General features: G+C 44.9%; 1 protein-coding gene across 3 annotated transcripts; it reads left to right on the forward strand.

The window, feature by feature from the left end:
- Positions 1–6: 6 nt before the first annotated feature.
- On the forward strand, positions 7–20,008 carry LARP6 (La ribonucleoprotein domain family, member 6). Of its 3 annotated transcripts, XM_012728775.1 has the most exons (4): positions 7–270; positions 15,528–15,735; positions 18,464–18,550; positions 18,641–20,008. In XM_012728775.1, exons 1-4 carry the CDS (start codon positions 71–73, stop codon positions 19,529–19,531), a joined length of 1,386 nt encoding a protein of 461 aa, XP_012584229.1. In that variant the 5' UTR covers positions 7–70; the 3' UTR covers positions 19,532–20,008. The 3 variants fall into 3 exon arrangements, with proteins under 3 accessions (XP_012584229.1, XP_004687561.1, XP_012584230.1); XM_004687504.2 differs by having other exon boundaries at positions 18,464–20,008; XM_012728776.1 differs by lacking the exon at positions 7–270 and adding an exon at positions 1,224–1,268 and having other exon boundaries at positions 18,464–20,008.
- Positions 20,009–20,240: the final 232 nt, after the last annotated feature.

The raw sequence follows: 20,240 nt of genomic DNA on the forward strand, positions 1-20,240 counted from the left end.
CCGCCCGCCTGGCTCGCTGGCCTCTCCGCGGGGACCCGGCGGCGCCGCAGTCCCGGCCGGTCCGCAAGACATGGCCCAGCACCGCCAGGAGGCAATGCCGGGGCCCGAGGCTGCGGTGCAGATCCGTGTCGCCATCCAGGAGGCCGACGACGTGCAGGAGCTGGAGGACGAGCAGGAGGGGGCGGAGGCTCGGGGTGCGGGGGACACGGCTCGCTATCTCAGCCCCGGCTGGGGCAGCGCCAGCGAGGAGGAGCCCAGCCGCGGGCACAGGTAGGCACGGCGGTGCGGCCGGGCCGAGGTGGGAGCCGTCAGCCCCTGCTCCTGTCTAACGGGATGGCAGGCCACCTCTCCTTGGGAGCGGGGGTCGAGTCAGCCCAGAGGTGGGGAAAGCCGCCCTGCGCGATCCCACCTAGTCAGAACTACCTTTGGCGGGTGATGGTCCCCCCCCCCCCACCAGCCTACCCCACCAGTCCACAGCTATGTCACCTAACGGAGATTCCCCAGGCTAGCCGGCTGGGCTCTGAGGGTCTGGGAGTTGGGCCTGCTCTGGGACCCCAAAGGAAATCCTGCCTGGGTCATCCTGCCACCGTCGCCCCACTGGGAGAAGGCGCTCCACTCCCCTGCTCACCCAAGGACCCTTGCAAAAGCCCAGCCCGGTAGGGCTCCGAGGTTGGCCCACCTCCCTGGAAGAGTCCCACTTCACTGTTGCCATTGCTCTGTCATGCTGAAAGGCTTGGATGAGTCTGAGGGGGTGGAGGGCAGGTTGGTGACATGCCAAGCATAGCTGACACTTGCTGTTGGGGGAATCCAAGGAATGATTTCAGGGGTAGGTGATGCCCCCTTGCCCTGATTGGTATCAGGACTGCCCCTTGCTTCCTCCCTGGCAGGGGATTCCCATTTTCATGAAGCCTTCCCACCTGACTTCAATGCTTACATCATCCTCTTGCTGCCTTTGGGGGGGGGGGCGGTGAGGGGGGTGATTCCAGGCTGATGGGTAGTCTGACCTGGCATGGCACCAGAAGCCACCCATCTTTTGGCCTCTGGACCCTGGGCTCTGTCAGCAAGAGGCCTTAGTCTTGTGTCCATCACTACCTAGGCCTTTCAGGACTATGGTTTTGTTCTCCTGAGAGTACCCACAGAGATGAGAACAAGGACAGTGAAGAACTTGCGGATTCTGGGAAATGCCAGTAGGCACTTAAGTGCCCGCTTTTTTCTGGAACTCTGTGTACATCCTCTCAGCTGTCAGAACCCTGCAGGATTATTCCTTGGCAAGTATTTTTCTACTCTTGGGGGAGGCTGTTAAATTCAGGGTGGAAGGATACTGAGACCAGAGTCATCCCCTCTCACTGACTCTTCCTCAGTGGAAAGGTCTAGATGTAAGGACCCAGAGTCAGGCAGTTCAGTGGAGATAGAGGTATTTGAGCAGAAAAGTGCAGTCAGCCTTTCCCAGCAGGGACCACATTACATGCCACAGTAGATACCTTAGGTGTATCACACAGTTTGGATACTGTAAAGCCTGATTCATTCACTCATTCAGTTCTGTGCTAAGTATTGAAAACAATGAACCCATAGTTACTGACAGGTAGATCTGGAGGAAAAGACAGTTCTGCAGTATGGAAGGATCATGTAAAATTCTGCAGTATGGAAGGGATCATATAAAACATCCCAGAGTGATCTATCCTTCTGGTTTTGTCTGTGACTGGCCTAACGTTGGCCCGATCCTAGAGGCTAAGTTTCTGAGATAGAACTATTAACAGGGAACAAGCCCCTTTTATTCCTTGGGCCAGGAAAGATCCCTTGTGAAGGTCTAGGAGAGTATGATCCTCAGTGTAAGAGGAATTCTTGTTCACATTTTCTCCCCCTTTCCAGAGCTGCTCTTCTCTCCCAGCTCAGTGACTAGACTCTTTGGGTCATTTATTCTGAGTGAATCCCGCCTACTGACATAGAGTTGACCCCAGAAAATCCCTGGAGCTCTTCAGAGTAAGTGGAGCTAAAGCTGATAGGGCCCAGAGGGCAGACATACAGAGTACAAAGAGGAGGCACCATCTACCCCTGTTGGGGCCCTGGATGGTACAGTAGCAGCCACCACCTGTACGAACACTTCTCAGCCCCCAGAGTCTGAAGGAGAAAGCCCCAAAGCTCCTAAATCTGCTGGTTGAAATGTGGCACCCACTGCAGAATCCTCCTTGGCTTGCTGCTTCTTCCCTGGCCTGCTGTCACAACCCATGTTCCCCCAGTCCCGACACTTATCCAGTTATCTGAACACAGCTGGCAGTTTTGTGTCCTTACACCTTAGCACTCTCACCTCTGGTGCTGCTGGTTGACCAATTTCTAGTCATCCTTCACCTTTGCTGCCTCTTCCTCACCACCCCAGTCCCTACCCCAAAGCTGGGTTTCTTTCTTCTCTATTGCTCTGGTACTCTCTGTTTGTTCTTCTCCCTCGCATTGATGTAATCCCATAGTTCTGTCTTCCTCACAAGAATAGGAGGCCCTTGAATTCATGGGCCATTGCATCCCCAGCACACAGCCCAAGGCCCTGGCGTGTGTAGGTCCTCTGTGTATGTCTGTTGGATAAATGCATCTCTGTCTTGGCACTCTCTCTGCCATGTTGAACTATTACATGTGCCAAATGGAGGAGAAACATGAATTCAAGGGGCTCCTATTCTTGTGAGGAAGACAGAACTATGGGATTACATCAATGTGAGGGAGAAGAAGGCAGAGACTTTGCCTTAGTCTTCTCCATAGTTCTAGTACCAATGCTAATTTCTGGAGAACAGCAAACAAATAGGAGTAAGGAAATATTTTATTACCTCCAATGTTCACTAGTGACCCCACACCTTGCTCACTGGAAACAAGTATTTCCTTTTGTTCTTACTCTTTTAATATTAAAGTTGTCAAACATAAAATGAAAAGTCATCCTGTGAGCCTTCCTATACCTACCCTTTTGGTTTATCAATTAATATTTTGCCATATTTGTCTGAAAAACATAATAATGGGGTTTTCCCCAGTTGCCCATCTTGTGTTGTTCAGCTGTTTCTTTTTTTCCTCAAACCAGAATTTAACTGAGATCAAGGCATTTGCCCATTATGTCTCTTTAGAATCTTTTAATCTCAAACAGTCCCACTATTTTTTTGTATTTGCTATTTTGGAAATAAGAGGTCCATATGTCTCTCTGAGTGTCTCACAATTTCAACTGGTCTGGTGATATTCTCGTGTTCTGGTTTCAACTGGCTCTTCTGTACCATGTGTTGTGTGTTTCCTGTAAACTGGAAGGGCTAAGGACTTGATTAGATGCAGATTAAACATTTAAACTTCATAGGCAAAGCCGTGAACTTTTCCTTGGGCCGCCTTAGATGCCATCCACCAGAAGTGACGCTTAGTTGGACTAGGGGATTGCTCCACTGTAGTGGTACGACTTGGCCTTGGCATTAACACTATGTGGGTTTCTTGTGAATATTTTTCCATCAACACTCTTTACTGCATGGTTTTAGCATCCTTTGGTGATCCTTGCTTGTGTCAGTTAGTTCATTGGGAATTATAAATTAGTGGTTTTCTATTTTTATCAGTCTTTGTGCACTTATTAACTGGCATTTTTCTGTAAAAGAGAGTTTGCCTTATCACCTGGGATTGACCAAGAGTTTCTCTTTAAGATGCAAGCAGAAATGTTACCACTTCTCAAAGAATTGGTGTAATAGTCACAACGTATCACATAATTTAAATAAATTATTCAGAATAAATTATGTATTCTACAATACATGCATTCATTATCTTGTTTTTTTAAAGATTTATTTGTTTATTCATACAGAACTGGGGTACAGGCCAGAGATGCGGAGGGTGAGAGGACTCATCAGAGACAGAATGGGGAGCAGGACAGGCAGATCGACGAAGTACACTGCTGAGGGGAGCAGTGGGCGGGTCAGGAGAGGTCTGCCGTGCCATGTGGGTCTCCTCCAGGGCAGGCGGGGATCGAACTCATGCGGAAGTGGCCTAAGCTTCTTTGTGCTGCGTTTTAACCCGCTGCGCCACCAGGGAGGGCCCATCTTGTTGTTTTTTTTTTTAAGATTTATTTATTCATACAGAACTGGGGTACAGGCCAGAGATGCGGAGGGTGAGAGGATTCACCAGGGACAGAGTGGGGAGCAGAACAGGCAGATCGACGAAGTACACTGCTGAGGGGAGCAGCGGGCGGGTCAGGAGAGGTCTGCCACGCCATGTGGTCTCCTCCGGGGCAGGTGGGGAATCGAACTCATGCAGAAGTGGCTTAAGCTTCTTAGTGCTGTGCTTTAACCCTCTGCGCCACCAGGGAGGGCCACATTATCTTGTTTTAATAATTGTTTATGGTCACTATTTTTGATGCTCAAATTGCCCCTAATATAGTCAGGGGAGCCCCTTCAGTTGCATTCAGTATATCCTTCTGGCACTTATCCTTATGGTATTTGAGCACTTCTATGCTTTTAAGGATATTCTAGCCATAATACATTTTTTTCTATGCCAATCCATTTCTCTGGAATTCCTGTTTTTTCTTTTCCTGATAGTGGGAAAGTATTAACAGTAAATTAAGAATTAAACAATTAATTTAACTAAGACCAAATTTTAACATAAGAGTGGTAATTTCTGCTGGAGCATTGTTGCTTTGAGACACTTTCAGTAAACAAACCTAGGAAACAGATTTTTCAAAAAATAAATTTGTTGATATTCTAAGTCAAATGTATCAACACCAAGTCCAGTTTAATATTATAGGTTTTTGTTTCTCTTCTTTTACTCTTTATATGGCAAATCTTCATTCCTAATATCATTAACATTTTTTATTTGCTTGTCTTACAATGAATAAAATTATAAAAAAAAAGATACTAAATATTACAGATGAACTCAAAAAACACTAAGCACATCTGCTTCTCAGTGGACAAACAGGAACAGCTTGGTGTCTTTCTCTTCATGATGTTTCCCGTTGAGGAGAACGAAACCTCCTTTTATTAATGCCAGTCTTATGTCAGACATGGAGCTAAGTATTTTGTCTGCATTATCTCTGTTCAACACCACAAACCATTATTTAGACCTGCAGAGGCGTCTGCTGGTTATACTCCTTTCCCAGGCCCTAGGAAATAGGACAGAACAGCACTGCAAACAACAGGGTTAGAGGTGAAAGTCATCAATTCTGTAATAAAAATGTAAGAACATGTGGGCCATCCAAACACAGGATGTGGCCTCTCTTAGCAGTATTCAAAAATGGTTGTTCCAACCATTTTCTAACTGGGAACCCACAGTACATCTTTTCAGCATTTCCCTATGAAGAACATTTATCTTTTGAATCAGCCCTGATGTTTTTATGTTGCATTAGCAGGTGGTTGCCATATTTGAATCACTTTAGGTTTGTTGTCTTTTTTGAGAAGTGAATCAAAGTAAACTTCACACAGATGGTCCTAGGCTCTAGTGCTTTTCATAGATATTTTTCCCCTTTATGTTTAGTATTCTTCTTGTTGGTTTCCACCATTTTCCTAGTCTTTGGGGTCAAAGCACCATAATAGACCAAATGCAAGGATAGAGGAGCCCAAGGGATCTCTCCCGTGTTTCTCTGAATATTTTCTTTTTGTAAGATCGTCTCCTTCTGTAGGTTATCAGTTGATTAGCCACTCAATCAACATACCCAAATTAGCTTGAGACTATAACAGAAAGCAAACTTGGAGATTTTATGCTGTACTTGATTCTCCTAATCATTTATGCAAATATGATAACTTTTTCAGTTCTGTTCTGTGGAGCCCAATTATCTGTTGTTGAAATGTACCCCTCCTTAATTTTACCCTTTGTTTTCATTTTAAGCACATATATGCTGTAATAAAAGAAATTATCCCTCCCAATTCACAGTGCTTTATTTAAAACAAAACAGTGATGCAAATTTAAACTTTTTCAATATCCTCTTACAAGACCATTAAGGACTAGCCACCAGTAATCATACTTTGTGTCTCAGAATCCTGGTAGATGTGGTTTTGCCTCATAGAAACTATTTACTACACATTGGTGGTACTCTCAATTCCTACTATTTCATTGGTAATACTTGTAAAATTCTTATTGTGTGTAAGACTCTGGGTTGGTGCTAGACTGAAAGAAACCAGTATGAATCCTACCCAACAGGAATTTAGAGTTAAGGGTACTAGTAAAATATACACACAAGGAGCTATGAGAAAAGTAGACAAGTGTTAGCAGAAGTCAAAATGGTTTCCTTCCTGGGAGAACTGCATTTAAATAGACCTTGATCTGTGACCAGGATTCCTGCTTGAGAGAGGGGCCAGGCGTTCACAAAAAGGGGAATAGAATATACAAATTACGGCGTCCACAAACCTGTGAACTTACAGGGAACAGATATTAGCCTGAAGCAAAGGATCTGGAAGGAAATAGAATTAAGTGTGGATGCTAGTTACAACCAGACTTTAAATGAATCTGAATAGAAAGCCAAGGATTTTAGATTTTATCTAATGGGAAATAGCAAACAGTTCAGCTACTAAAGTGGAGCTGTGACTTATTATAACTGTTCTTCAAAACATGTAAGGCCCAGAGTAGAAGGGGCTGCAGCCTAAAACATAACAAGAGTTGGCTAATCAACTGATAAGTAACAGAAGGAGACAATCTTACAAAAGGAAAATATTCAGAGAAACACGGGAGAGATCCCTTGGGCTTCTCTATCCTTGCATTTGGTCTATTATAGTGCTTTCACCGCAAAGACCAGGAAAATGGTGGAAACCAGCAAGGAGGATACTAAATACAAAGGGGGAAAATATCTATGAAAACACTAAGTGAGACGGGGAGGGCAGAAACCTAGAAAAGGCTCTGGTTGGAAAATATATGAAAGATGTGAGAGTGAAAAGGGATGTAATATCTCATTGTTCATTTAAATTATTTCTTTAGAACAATTACCCAGGCAGTGCACAATACAGAAAGGGGATAAAGGATCCTCTTTACGTGAAGACAGACACCTGACAAACACTATCTCAGCCCCGTGATCAGGTTCAGTGTTCACAGTGATCAGTCATGTGATCAGTATGTACCTTTGCATGATATGGTGAGAATGAAAGTTTACCTCTGTGATCCTATCCACAAACTCCATATTCTCAATAGAGCCATGAGAAAAATATCAAGCAAGTTCCAATCGAAGAACATTCTGCAGTGTAGTTGACCAGCACTCCTAATAATTGCCAAGGTTGTCAGAAACAAGGAAAGTCTGAGAAACCCTCACAGCTAACATGAGCCTGGGACATTAGGTTAAAGCTAAGGAAATCTGAGTAAAGTATGGACACTAGAAAATAATAATTATTGGCCCCTCCTGGTGGCACAACAGGTTAAGACATAGCACTGCAAGTAAGCCGCTTCAGTGGAAATTCAATCCCTGCCCCAGGAGTGACCCACATGGTGCAGCAGACCTCTCCTGACCTGCCCTCTGCTCCCCTCAGAAATGTACTTCGTCAGTCTGTCTGTTCTGCTCCCCACTCTGTCTCTGGTGAATCCTCTCACTGCCCCTGCACCTCTGGCCTGTACCCCAGATCTGTATTCATAAATTAATAAATCTTTAACAAGAAAGAAAGAAAACATTAACAATCAATATTAGCTCATTAAGTGTTCCATACAAATGCAAGATAGTATTAGGAAAAGTTGGGTCTAGGGGTTTGGGAACTTTCTGTAATATCTTAGCAATTTATCTAAATATCAACTTGTCCTAAAGTAAGTTTATTTAAAAATTTAATGAAAAGATGAATGATTCACATGAATAAAATCAAACACATGAAAGTTAACTAGCAAATGGACCCTGGCAACTACAAAGGGACATGTTGAAAACAGAGACTGTAAAAAATATCGACTCCAGTTCCATCCTCTCCCAGAGAGGATTTCAGCTACTGCTTCCATAACAACAACAGCATGCTCTTAAAAAGGAACAATCTGAAGCTACAAAAGAGTTTTTAGAGACTAAATGAGTAATTAATGAAATTAAAATATTCATTAGAAAAGATTGAAAGATAATGCCAAAGAGATGTGTTAGTTTGTAAAGCAAAGCAAAGACAAAGGTAAAGACAGAGAGTCATCTTTACATAGTTCTAGTAATAATATACAACTGACTTTCAACTTTCAGTATCTACCTGTAGACAAATCATGGGCTGTTTGTTATAGAAGAGAATATAAATATTATGAGCCATGACACTGAATAAATTGAGTGTTAAGTGATCTTGCATCTTCATCTTTTTTTAAAAAAATGTATTTGTCTATGCATACAAGAACTGGGGTACAGGCCAGTGAAGGAGGTGAGAGGATTAAACAGACAGTAGGAGCAAAACAGGCAGACTGACTGAACTAGAGCAAGTGAGACAGGAAAGGTCTGTTGCACCATGTGGGTCACTTCCTTGGCTGGGGATCGAACTTGATCTGCAGTGGCAGAGGTTAGCCACCAGGGAGGCCCTGTATCTTCATCTTATATTTTAGGACATGAATAGAAAATATGTGAAATAAGTGAGAAATGAAGTTTTGAGTGTATTTCGTAGATTTGTAAGACAACTCTTATAAGAACTACATGGTTGAATGGAGGTTGCTTCTAGGGAGGAGTTGTGAAGTAGAGCATTGTGGTCTTCTTTAATATATTCTTTCCTATTTATTTTAGTGTTTGCTATAATATGTAGATATTCCTTTTAATTTTTAAGAATCACTTTTTGATGAGTTATTAATAGTGTCTACAGGAGAAATAACGAGAACAGTTGGAATGCAAAAGAGAGCAGATGGCAGACACCACAGAATAAAATCAACACTTGATAACTGACTCAATGTGGGGGCAACAAAAGAGAGAGCTAAAGGTACATCTTAGGTTTTGAGCCTAAGTGCCTATAAAAGTAAAAAAGGAGAGTGGTCGCTTGGGTGATTTTGGAAGGAAGACACATGGTTATGTTAGGACATTTTTTTTTTTAAGATTTATTTATTCATACAGAACTGGGGTACAGGCCAGAGATGCGGAGGGTGAGAGGATTCACCAGAGACAGAGTGGGAAGCAGAACAGGCAGATGGACGAAGTACACTGCTGAGGGGAGCAGCGGGCGGGTCAGGAGAGGTCTGCCACACCATGTGGATCTCCTCTGGGGCAAGCAGGAATCGAACTCATGCGGAAGTGGCTTTAGCTTCTTAGTGCTGTGCTTTAACCCGCTGCGCCACCAGGGAGGGCCCATGTTAGGACAATTTTAATTGACAAAATTGTTGCCTAAAGGATAAGGAAACATTCAGTGTTCTTAAAGGATACCTGATCTTTTTTGTTCAAGGGATGTTCCGTGAAGCAGGAAACAATGCAGCATGCCCCCGGATGTGAGGCAAGCTTTCCCGCTGTCCCAAGATGATTCCCCTTGGAGATGGCCTGTGCCCTTGCAGTGGGAGGAGTTCTCTGGGTATGAGAAGCTCCCACTGCACTTGCACAGGAGTTTTATATCACCTTCCCAGTCCTGCCATCAGTTTGGGAACTCTGGATACCTGTTATCTGCTCTCTGGGTGCAAATATCAGACACACAGTCACCTACAACTTACCATGGATTGTTCATGGTGTGATATAAAAGGAAGATGAGCTTCCCAGATAGAATGCCTTTGGTAGACCCAGGACTCATTGTACCTGAGTTTGCAAAAGGTAGTAGTTTGATCCTGGACATAGTGGACTTGAAGCAACATCAGATTATCCAAGTAGAAACATAAAATAGGCAGTCAGGAATTGAGGACCAGAGCTCAGGAGCTAGGGAAGGATGGAGGGCTATGGAGGGGTGGTGAATTTGAATGGATGAGCTAACCAGGGCTGAAGTGTAGAAGATTCCAGGGTCTAAACTTCCAGGGAGTAAAGAGCCCAATATACATGTGTGGGGGATGCCTACCTTTAGATACGGGAGGAGAAAGAGGAGAGTGAAAAGGCAGACAAATGGGGAAGATAAATCAGAAAAGAACAAGTCACATAAGCTCGGGGGTATTCAGAAGTATTCAGAAGAAAATTGTCAATAACGTCCCACTCTGTAGTGGGAACAAGAAACCAAGATGGTTATACCTGATTATGGCAACTCTTTGGCGGATTCCAGAAACAGAACAAGCCTAGAGGCAGAGACACACAGGGAGGTTGGGGCAAGTCTGATGGGATAATTTTGTCTTCTCAATCGAATATCAGAGTCATGTGTAGAGAGTAAAGTCTTCCAGTGGTACACCATGGGAAGAATAGTCGCTGGGGAAATTGAGACATTGCATTGCCTTTTCTTCTATTATTCTTTATTTTTATGAACTTGCTTTTCATAGTAGCACCAATTGCTCTAGTTTAGGATTGGGGCTCACTGGTCAGTGGGTACCTTTGGTTATCTTGTCACCTTTTCCCATACCCCTGAGTCCACCCAAAACCTATTATTATATGTCTAACCAAGTTCTCTGGTATTTATTGACATCCTTATTAGCTGGACTTGGAATTCCCTATGTATTTGTAATTATTTCATCTAGCCTATAACCCATCTGTGTTAACTACTATGTGGAGTGAAATATTTTGTAGTAAAGTAAAAATTGGCTGTTTATTTTCATTTCCTTTTTCATTCCATTGATTGTCCATTGACACTTTTCCTTTGGCATGACTTGAGGACCTCTTTTCTCAATGCCACACTACACAGAGAAAAATAAAGCAATGCTATCCTAGTTGTTATTGGACTAGGCTATAAGTGATAGGACACCCAACTAACAAGTGAGTTAAATAGATATAAATTAGTTCTTCTTGCATAATCAGAAATCTGTAGGTAGGTTACTACATGAGTTGGCTCAGCAACTTAATAATGTCAATAAATCAGGCCAAATAGATTCTCTTGTCTGCTTCGTAATGGTGATAGAAGAGCTGCTTCAGCTCCTGCCATCACATCCGCACTAAAAACAGATGGAAGGAGAGGGAGTAGGGCCAACAGATTTTCACTTACATGTTATTGGCAATAACATACATTGACATTTGGAGACTACTTCTAGGAGAGGCTGGGGCCACAAGTAGTTTTTTAGATATTCTCTAGTTAAAGAAGGCAAATGAGAAAGAGTTTGTTACTAGGTGTTGGGTGAGACACGCTAATGTCTGCCACAGTCGCTTTTAGGAACTTCTGAAATCTAGCTGACCTAATGTTTAAGTTGCCCTTGACCTATTGCATCTTATGAGCTGTCTTAATGTATTTCTTTAGGTTAGCATTCCATTTAAAGACATTGTTAAAAACATGCTTTTAAAGTTATATTTTTGGATCATTTGTTTTTCATCAGTACACTTTGTCTTGGAACATCAGTAAGGTATTTTAAAATTATTTCCACATTGCCTACAGGCAAATAATGAAAACTTTCATTTTTAAGCCAGTGCATGTATTTTATGCTAATTTAATTTCTAAATTTTAAAGAACATGTTTACTTCATTTTGCTCTGCTGCCAGAATATTCTAATTTTGCTCTCATTTAGATTCTCCCACAATTGTATTGCTCTTAGTGTATATATGTTTTGATTGACAGTCAATGAAAATCTTGCTGGAGCTGAAGGAATTTTCCAGTTTTAAACTATCACAGTAACATATTTCTTTATTTTTCTAAACCTTTGTTTCAATTGGTCAATTTTTGAAAATTTACACACTTAATTAACCAAGGGAAATGTTAACTGCTTGCATTTTGGGGAAAGAAACATAGTATGCTTTTAAACAAGTGTAATTTTTGTGTCAAATTTCTCTTTTAAAAACATTTTGTGATAAAATGCACAGATAAAGTTGCTCATCATGGCCCTCCCTGGTGGCACAGCCGGTTAAAGCACAGCACTAAGAAGCTAAAGCTACTTCAGCATGAGTTCGATCTCTGCCCTGGAGGTGACCCACATGGCGTGGCAGACCTCTCCTGACCCACCGCTGCTCCCCTCAGCAGTGTAGTTCGTTGATCTGCCTGTTATGTTTCCACTCTGTCTCTGGTGAAGCCTCTCACCCACCACACCGCTGACCTGTACCCCAGTTCTGTATGCATAAATAAATAAATCTTTCTTTTTTAAAAAAATTTCTCATCATATCTATTGTTAAAAGTTCAGTTTAGTGACATTACATGTATTCACATTGCTAAGAAGCCATCACCACCCTCCATTTCCAGAATTTTCTCTTTGCCATTAATTAATTCCTCATTCCTTTTCCCCCAGCCCTGACAACTATTCTATTTTCTGTCTCTATGAATGTGACTAGACTGTGCCTATCACTTGAATCATATGGTGTTATTTGTCTTTTTTGTGATTGGCTTATTCACTTAGCATAATGTCTTGAGGTTCATCCATGTGGTAGCGTGTGTCAGAATTTCCTTTCATTTTCAGGTTGAGTAATATTCCCTTGTATGTGTGTCTGCAGCTTGACTGTTCTCCAGGTGATGGATGCTTGCATTGCTTTTACCTTTGACTACTGTGAATAATGCTGCCCAAGGGTTTCTGAGTCTTTTTTGGAGGCAGAAATGTTCTCCCAATGCAGTGGAGGTACACTGGCTGTTTGAAGGATTAGTTGTGTGCATGCGTGTTGGAAGATGTGCTCTCTGTTCAGCATATGTTGACAGAGCACTGGGTCTGATGTTGGCTTTGCTAGACATTGAGTTACCACATAAGAAAGCAGCTCTTCTCCCCCCAACTCCCGACCCCCTACCCTTGGATATATATTTTTTTAAAGATCTATTTTTATTTGTTTATTTTTTTATGCATACAAGAACTGGGGTGTAGACCAGAGCTGTGGAGTTGGGTTGGGTGAGATGATTCACCAGAGACAGAGTGGCGGAACAGGACAGGTAGATGTACTGGAATACTCTGCTGAACAGAGCAGGGCTGGTGAGACAGGAGAGGTCTGCTGCACCATGTGGGTCACCTCCCCAGCCCAGGATCGAACTTGTGCTTCAGTGGCTGCGGATAGCTTCGTAGTACTGCGTTTTAACCCAAAGTGCTACCAGGGAGGGCCCAGACATAACTTTTTTTTTTAAAGATTTATTTAGTTATGTATACAGAACTGGGGTACAGGCCAGAGGTGCTGAGGTGCAGGGGGTGAGAGGATTCACCAGAGACAGAGTGGGGAGCAGAAAAGGCAGATCGACGTACACTGCTGAAGGGAGCAGTGGGTGAGACAGGAGAGGTCTGCTGCACTATGTGGTCATCTCCTGGGCCTAGGATTGAACTCGCGCTGAAGCGGCTGTGATTTGCTTGCAGTGCTGCACTTTAACCCATTGTGCCACCAGGAAGGGCAGACATAACTTTTAACTGAATAATACATATGGTATTGATGGAGTACATAATTTAATTTTTTAATTAAATATACAAAAAAAGAACTTCTCTTTGATAACTTCTGATAATGGTGTCAACTATGATGTGGATAATCAGAACCTCCCTGAAATATTAATGATTCCAAAGTATTCCTCTGGCTTGTTGTCATGTTCTAATATTTTGAAAGGTTGGAAAGGAGGCCTGTTCAGGGGCAGCGGCTAGTGGGAGTGAGTTTCATTTAGAAGGGCCTCAGTGAGTGAGAATGTATCCAGATTCCACGGCAGGGTCCTGCCAAAACATGGAAGGTGTTGTGTGTGCTGAATTTGAAGGCAGAAAATCTGAATTTGTGTCCTAGATCTCCCTCTTAGGAACAAGCTCTAAGTCTACACCAGGAACTCTTCTGGAGGCTTCCATGCATTGACCTGCACAACAGTCCCCTAGGGAGAGCTTCCCAACTTACAAAGAATTGAACCCGTGTGTGGAGCTGAGCTCCTTGCCTCGGTTGTCTCAGTTAATAAATACTGACACCAGGGCTGGTGTCCAGGTAGCCTAACTCTGGCACGGGGACTCATCAGTGCTCTGCTAAACTGTCTTCTGGACATCAGGATCTGGAGGGGGAATTGAGAAGAATCAGTAGATGTGAAAAGTATTCTGGATGGCAGAGCTGCACTAAACATTAGTAGAGAGTGTTGTCATTTTTTTTTTAAAGATTTATTTATTTTTCATACAGAACTGGGGTACAGGTCAGAGATACGGAGGGTGAGAGGATACTCCAGAGACAGAGTGGGGAGCAGAACAGGCAGATCCACGAAGTGTGTCAGGAGAGGTCTGCCGCGCCATGTGGATCTCCTCTGGGGCAGGTGGGGATCAAACTCATGCGGAAGTGGCTTGAGCTTCTTAGTGCTGTGCTTTCACCCACTGTGCCACCAGGGAGGGCCGAGAGTGTTGTCATTTTAAAGACCTTCTTCCCTTCTTACAAGCAAAACCTGGGTTCCGGCTGGTAGTGGGCAAAACCTATTCCCCTGTGGATTTGCAGTCACGACACTGAGGAGTTCATTTCAGGTGTGGACAGTGTGGAGTGCTGGGGCTGCTGTAACGAAGTACCACAAGCTGGGGGACATAGAACAACAGCCATATGTGGCCTCACAGTTCTGGAAATCAGGGTGTCCATAGGGCTTTGTGGACTCTGAGGTACTAAGGGAAGATCTGGGCAGGCCTCTCCCCTAACTTCCAGTGGTTTCCTTCTGCTACATCACCCCATATCTGCCTCCCTGTGTGTTCCCAGATTTCCCCTTTTCTTAAGATACCAGTCACATTGGATTAGAGCCCAACCACTCTCATACACCTCATCTTTTTTTTTTTTTTTTTAGATTCATTTATTTATGCTTACAGAACTGGGGTACAGGCCAGACAGTGGTGGGTGAGAGGACTCACCAGAGACAGGAGGGAGTAGGACAGGCAGATTGACTAAGTACACTACTGAGGGTGTTAGGGTCCGAGAACTCGATTACTGCGAAAGACAGAGCATCACACAAGAATGCAATTCGCAAAGTAGAGTTTATTGGGCTGGGTAGCCAGGGTCAAGCCGTTTCCTGCCAGACACGCAGGACTGAGGGTTCAGGCAAGACCCCGACCAAAGGAATGTCAGGGAATATATAGGCCTTATTGGCTGTTACACACGTCATAGCCCGTGCAAATTCAACTTAGCCAATGCATTCAAAGATTAACAGATGTCACAGCCTGGGTCACAGTTCAACCACCCAAGGACAGGTTTCCAGGAATAGATGTCTTATTTCCTGGTGCCTCCAGTCCAATCAGCCTGCGCCACACCATTCCCATTATCCAATCAATTTAAATGTACATTGTCCCTCTTCAACCTATCCTGCATTCCAGGGGTAGGAGTGGGGGGGGGGGTTCTTGCCTGGGCTAGTTTTGCTCAGGCCTGCGTTACTTCCTCCATTCCTTCAAGGGGAGCAGCCGGAGGGTAGGGAGAGGTCTGCCACCCCATGTGGGTTAGCTCCCTGGCAGGGGATTGAACTTGTGCTGCAGTGGCCTTGGAGAGCTTCATAATGTGGTGTTTTAACCCATTGCACCACCACGGAGAGCCCCCACCTCATCTTAATGAACTATATCTACAAGGCCCTGTTTCCAAATTAGGTCACATGCTGAGGTGGTGCTGGGGTGGGGGTCTGTCTAGACCTCAACATGGGAGTGTGAGGGGGGACACAACCCAACCCCTGATGCCTGGTATCTCCTTCTGGTCTCAGTGGTGCCACGAGTGGGGGTGAAAATGAGCGTGAGGACCTGGAGCAGGAGTGGAAGCCTCCAGATGAAGAGTTAATCAAGAAACTGGTGGATCAGATAGAATTCTACTTTTCTGATGAAAACCTGGAGAAGGACGCCTTCCTGCTGAAGCACGTGCGGAGGAACAAGCTGGGATATGTGAGCGTCAAGCTGCTCACGTCCTTCAAAAAGGTGAGATGTTCTTAGACATTGCCTTGAGGGTTTCAAGGCTGTTTTGGGTTGTGGTATTAAACATGTTTACCCTCCTTGAAACCTGATAACAATGGAATTTTTATCTCCTTTGAGAACTGAAAGAGAGAAATGATCAAGAAGGAGACAAAATGGTTAAGAATGTCCTCCCACCCTTTTAAAAGGTTCCTGGGTGTTGGGATGAGGCTTAGCTGGTGACAGTCATGAAATGACGTGGCTTGTTTTTAGTAAAATGCAGCCAAGTGGGTGGCCAGGAAGATGCTGTGCCAGGACAGGGGACTTGGTGACCTAAGAGACACCTACCATGCCCAAATTACATAAAATCCAAGATTTTGTTTGTCAAGTTGAATAAATCAGAGGGAGGAGGGGCAGCCAGAACTCTGGAGGAAGAGCCTTCTGTGCCACTGCTTCTTGCTGTATCCTGCCACAACCTCATCTGTCTGTGGAGAGCTGGGGTGTCACTGACAGTCCTCTGGGCAGCAGGCTGGCCCCTTGCGGTCGGCAGATCTAGTCACTGGGCTGTGATCCCCCTTTCCTCAAAGAGTTGACAGAACAGTTGGAGCAAACACTCGGTTTCCGTTGGGGGCAGTTTATTTACTAGAATGGAAAAGCACCACATGTCCTGTTGTGTAATGGGAGGGGTGGGGAACGGGTCTAGGCCAACGGCTGTGCACGTTGTCAGCGTGGGAGGAGAGCCTTTCTCCTCGGAGCTCTTTGCTGCCTTGCCTACTGGCGGACTTGGCCCTCTTCTTGTGCTCTCTTTCCTTTATTCACTCTGCAGACCTGTTCATTTTGCATGCATGGATGCGAGAGTTGCATTAGCCACAGGGTATGCAAAATGAGCATTCTTCTCTCCTTGGGCAAATCTGATAAAGGAGGGAGGACTGAGTGAAGGATGACAAAGTGATCTACTATGGGAACCTGTAAAGAGTATTACAGAGAAAGCAAAGTACTACTGAGACCTAGTTGATCAGAGTCACTGTGCTGTGTATGGAACTGAGAAGTCATGTGAGAGGTGATGGATGGCATTGAGATAGGGTCTTGGACGATGAGTAGGAAATTTCAGGGAATAGGAGGAGGGAATTTCCAGAGAACAGTGACCAGCCCTCACATGGAAAAGGGGCACTTCAAAATGAAGTAGTCCATGGAATCTCCCCGTATACGCTTTTTTCCTTCCCAGGGGCCATAAGTCAGCCTGATTTTCTTTCCTTTTCAAGCTGTCACGTATGGAAATTGATTTAGGACCTATTTAGGTTCTCTACTGCTGAAGGTGGGCTATCGAAGGTGGGCAACACTTCCAACATGAGAGCCAACACTCTTTTTATTCTAATGGATGTCCTGGCAATTGGAATAAGTAGCTCAGATGACTTTGCTTCTCACTCTGAAGGGTACAGGGTTCTGGCCAGAGGCTGCTTCTATGATGGTTCCCGCCTGAGAGTCAGCAGCTGCATGCCTCACACCCTGGCACTGGCCTCCTTCCCTCCACCCTTTTTGGATCCCTACTTGAAGTCCCACCCTTTCCTGGACCTACTTCTCTGCTCTTGACCTGTGTCATAGCGATCAGCCTGCAGGACCACACAGAATCATGGTGAAATATCCCAGGTCCAAGTCTGAACGATTTCACCCAGAGCCACAGGGTCAAGTCTTCAGGAGCCTGTCTGTGCTGCCTCAGGGCCATGACAGCCCCCACAAATCCCTGTTGTGAGCCCACCCTTCTTGAGTTTGGGAAGTTCCTGATTCAATTCAGGGTGTCACTGTGGAGCAACCGTGTTGGCCCAGCCTCTGTGGATTCAGCATGATCTTGCCATTGCTGGCTCAGGTTACCCACCCCACCCACACCCACCATTTCTTCAGGATGACTCATTCTCCCTGGCCTTCCCTTCACCGGAAGTGGACCTCTCAAAAATTACTGTCTTACAATATAAATATAGATTTCACATACTGCAGTGTCGACACACAGTTTCCACTGGAAAGGAGTGAGGAGGGACAATTTTGTCACTCTCCAGAAAGATCACGTTAGATTTAATTCCAACTTCAAACAGCCCACTTCATTTTCAGGAGCTATAGCAGTGAGATATAAAACACCTTTGGGAATATTCTGTGTATCAAATATATAGATACAGAAACTCAACTTCAGAGACACAGTGGATTGTTCAGTCTCTAAGTTCTATCAAAATAGTGGCATGTAATACTTGAAATTAGGATGACACATACTATTTATTGAGTCCTGTGAACTAGACACTATTGTTTTATATATAGGAAACATGTGTCTGGGTGCAGACATGTATATTTTTATAGATCTTTTTATCCTTCATACCTGCTCAATGAAGTAGAATCTATAACATCTTCATTTTACAAATGAAGAGTAAAACCTTGCAAAGTTGAATAGCTTCAGGTCTTACTGCTAGTTGAGGGTGGGCGTTGGGTCTGTGAGGGCAACAGTCTTGGTCCAGAACTGGTTTAACCTCTAAACTTGCATAGAGTAGAATATTTCCATCAGCAGGGGAAGTTCTGTTGGACAGCTTGCTCTAAGCTGTGCTATCACTTTGGGGTTGTATAAAGTATGCTCTTTCACTAGACAGAAGACAGCCTATGCACATCAGGTATGACGCTACAGGCCAGTGGTACAGGGTAAAGGGGAGAGAGGATAGAGGACACAAGGTAGACAAGGACATTAAGTGCCACTTCAGATTTGGTTTGTGTCCTTCAGGTGAAGCACCTTACACGGGACTGGAGGACCACCGCGCATGCCTTGAAGTACTCAGTCATCCTGGAGTTGAATGAGGACCACCGGAAGGTGAGGAGGACCACCCCTATCCCACTCTTCCCCAATGAGAACCTCCCCAGCAAGATGCTCCTAGTCTATGATCTCTACCTGTCCCCCAAGCTGTGGGCCCTGGCCACCCCCCAGAAGAATGGAAGAGTACAGGAGAAGGTGATGGAACATCTGCTCAAGCTCTTTGGGACCTTTGGTGTCATCTCATCAGTACGGATCCTTAAGCCAGGGAGAGAGCTGCCACCTGACATCCGGAGGATCAGCAGCAGGTACAGCCAGGTGGGCACCCAGGAGTGTGCCATTGTGGAATTCGAAGAGGTGGAGGCAGCCATCAAAGCCCATGAGTTCATGATCATGGAATCTCAGGGCAGGGAGAACATGAAAGCAATCCTGATTGGGATGAAGCCACCCAAAAAGAAGCCCCCCAAAGACAAGAACCAAGATGAGGAGCCTGCCTCGAGCATCCACCTGAACAAATCTCCAAACAAGAGGGTTGAAGAGCTTCAATATATGGGTGACGAGTCTTCTGCCAATAGCTCTTCTGACCCTGAGAGCAACCCCACGTCCCCTCTGGCTGGCCGGCGGCATGTAGTCACCAACAAGCTCAGTCCTTCTGGCCACCAGAGTCTCTTTCTGAGCCCCAATGCCTCCCCCTGCTCTAGTCCATGGAGCAGCCCCCTGGCTCAGCGAAAAGGTGTTTCCAGAAAATCTCCGCTGGCTGAGGAAGGTAAGCTAAACTGTAGCACCAGCCCTGAAATCTTCCGCAAGTGCACGGATTATTCCTCTGATAGCAGCGTCACTCCTTCGGGCAGCCCCTGGATTCGGAGGCGCCGCCAGGCTGAGATGGGGACCCAGGAGAAGAGTCCCGGAGCAAGTCCTCTACTCTCTAGGAAGATGCAGACTGCAGATGGGTTACCAGTGGGGGTGCTGAGGCTGCCCAGAGGTCCTGATAACACCAGGGGATTCCACGGCGGACATGAAAGGATCAGGGCCTATGTATAAATTCCTTATATTTTTACTACTAGCTCCATTGAAAACCACCTTTGTGTTCAGGATTCTGACAAACACCTGGCATGACACAGCGTGAAATTGAGTCCCCTTTGAAAGATTTTGTATACATGTAGACCTCTTAATTTATATATTTGTAATGTATATGAAATGTCTGGTCCACTATGGTTTAAGACCACCTTGTAGTTCTGAACACCTTTCCTACCAGCATGACTGTTCCTGTGATGACACTTGGTGTGGTGTGGATGAATGTCATGGCTCTGCAGGACTGGGGGACAGCAGACCTCATTTTCGGGGCAGGGTTCTTCCCTGCAATGACTGAACTGTCCTCAGTTGCCCATGCCAGGGTTTACTGAGCGCCCAGAGAGTTCCGTGATGTAATGGCGACTACTATACTAGCAGCATGGTGTCTGGTAGGACCAAATATATGTTTCCTGTCAAGTGAATAAATAATAAAACTCTCGACTGGGAGTGCTGGCTCTGAAGTCATAGACGGTGCCTGACAAAGTCAGTGTCCATGCTATGAGGCCCTGGATAGTGTGTCATGAGGACCCAAGGAGCTTAGCAGGGACCACTTTTGTAAATGTACCCCAGAGCAGCTGTGGGGTTCTCAGGACTTGGGTCAACCTGAGGGATCAGCAGAGTTTTCGTGGAGTTTAAAGTATGATGTCTTGTATCACAATGAATTCTACCAAGAGAATGC

Source organism: Condylura cristata, unplaced genomic scaffold, assembly GCF_000260355.1.
Source record: "Condylura cristata isolate star-nosed mole 26May11 unplaced genomic scaffold, ConCri1.0 scaffold00023, whole genome shotgun sequence".
NCBI classification, from domain to species: Eukaryota; Metazoa; Chordata; class Mammalia; order Eulipotyphla; family Talpidae; genus Condylura; species Condylura cristata.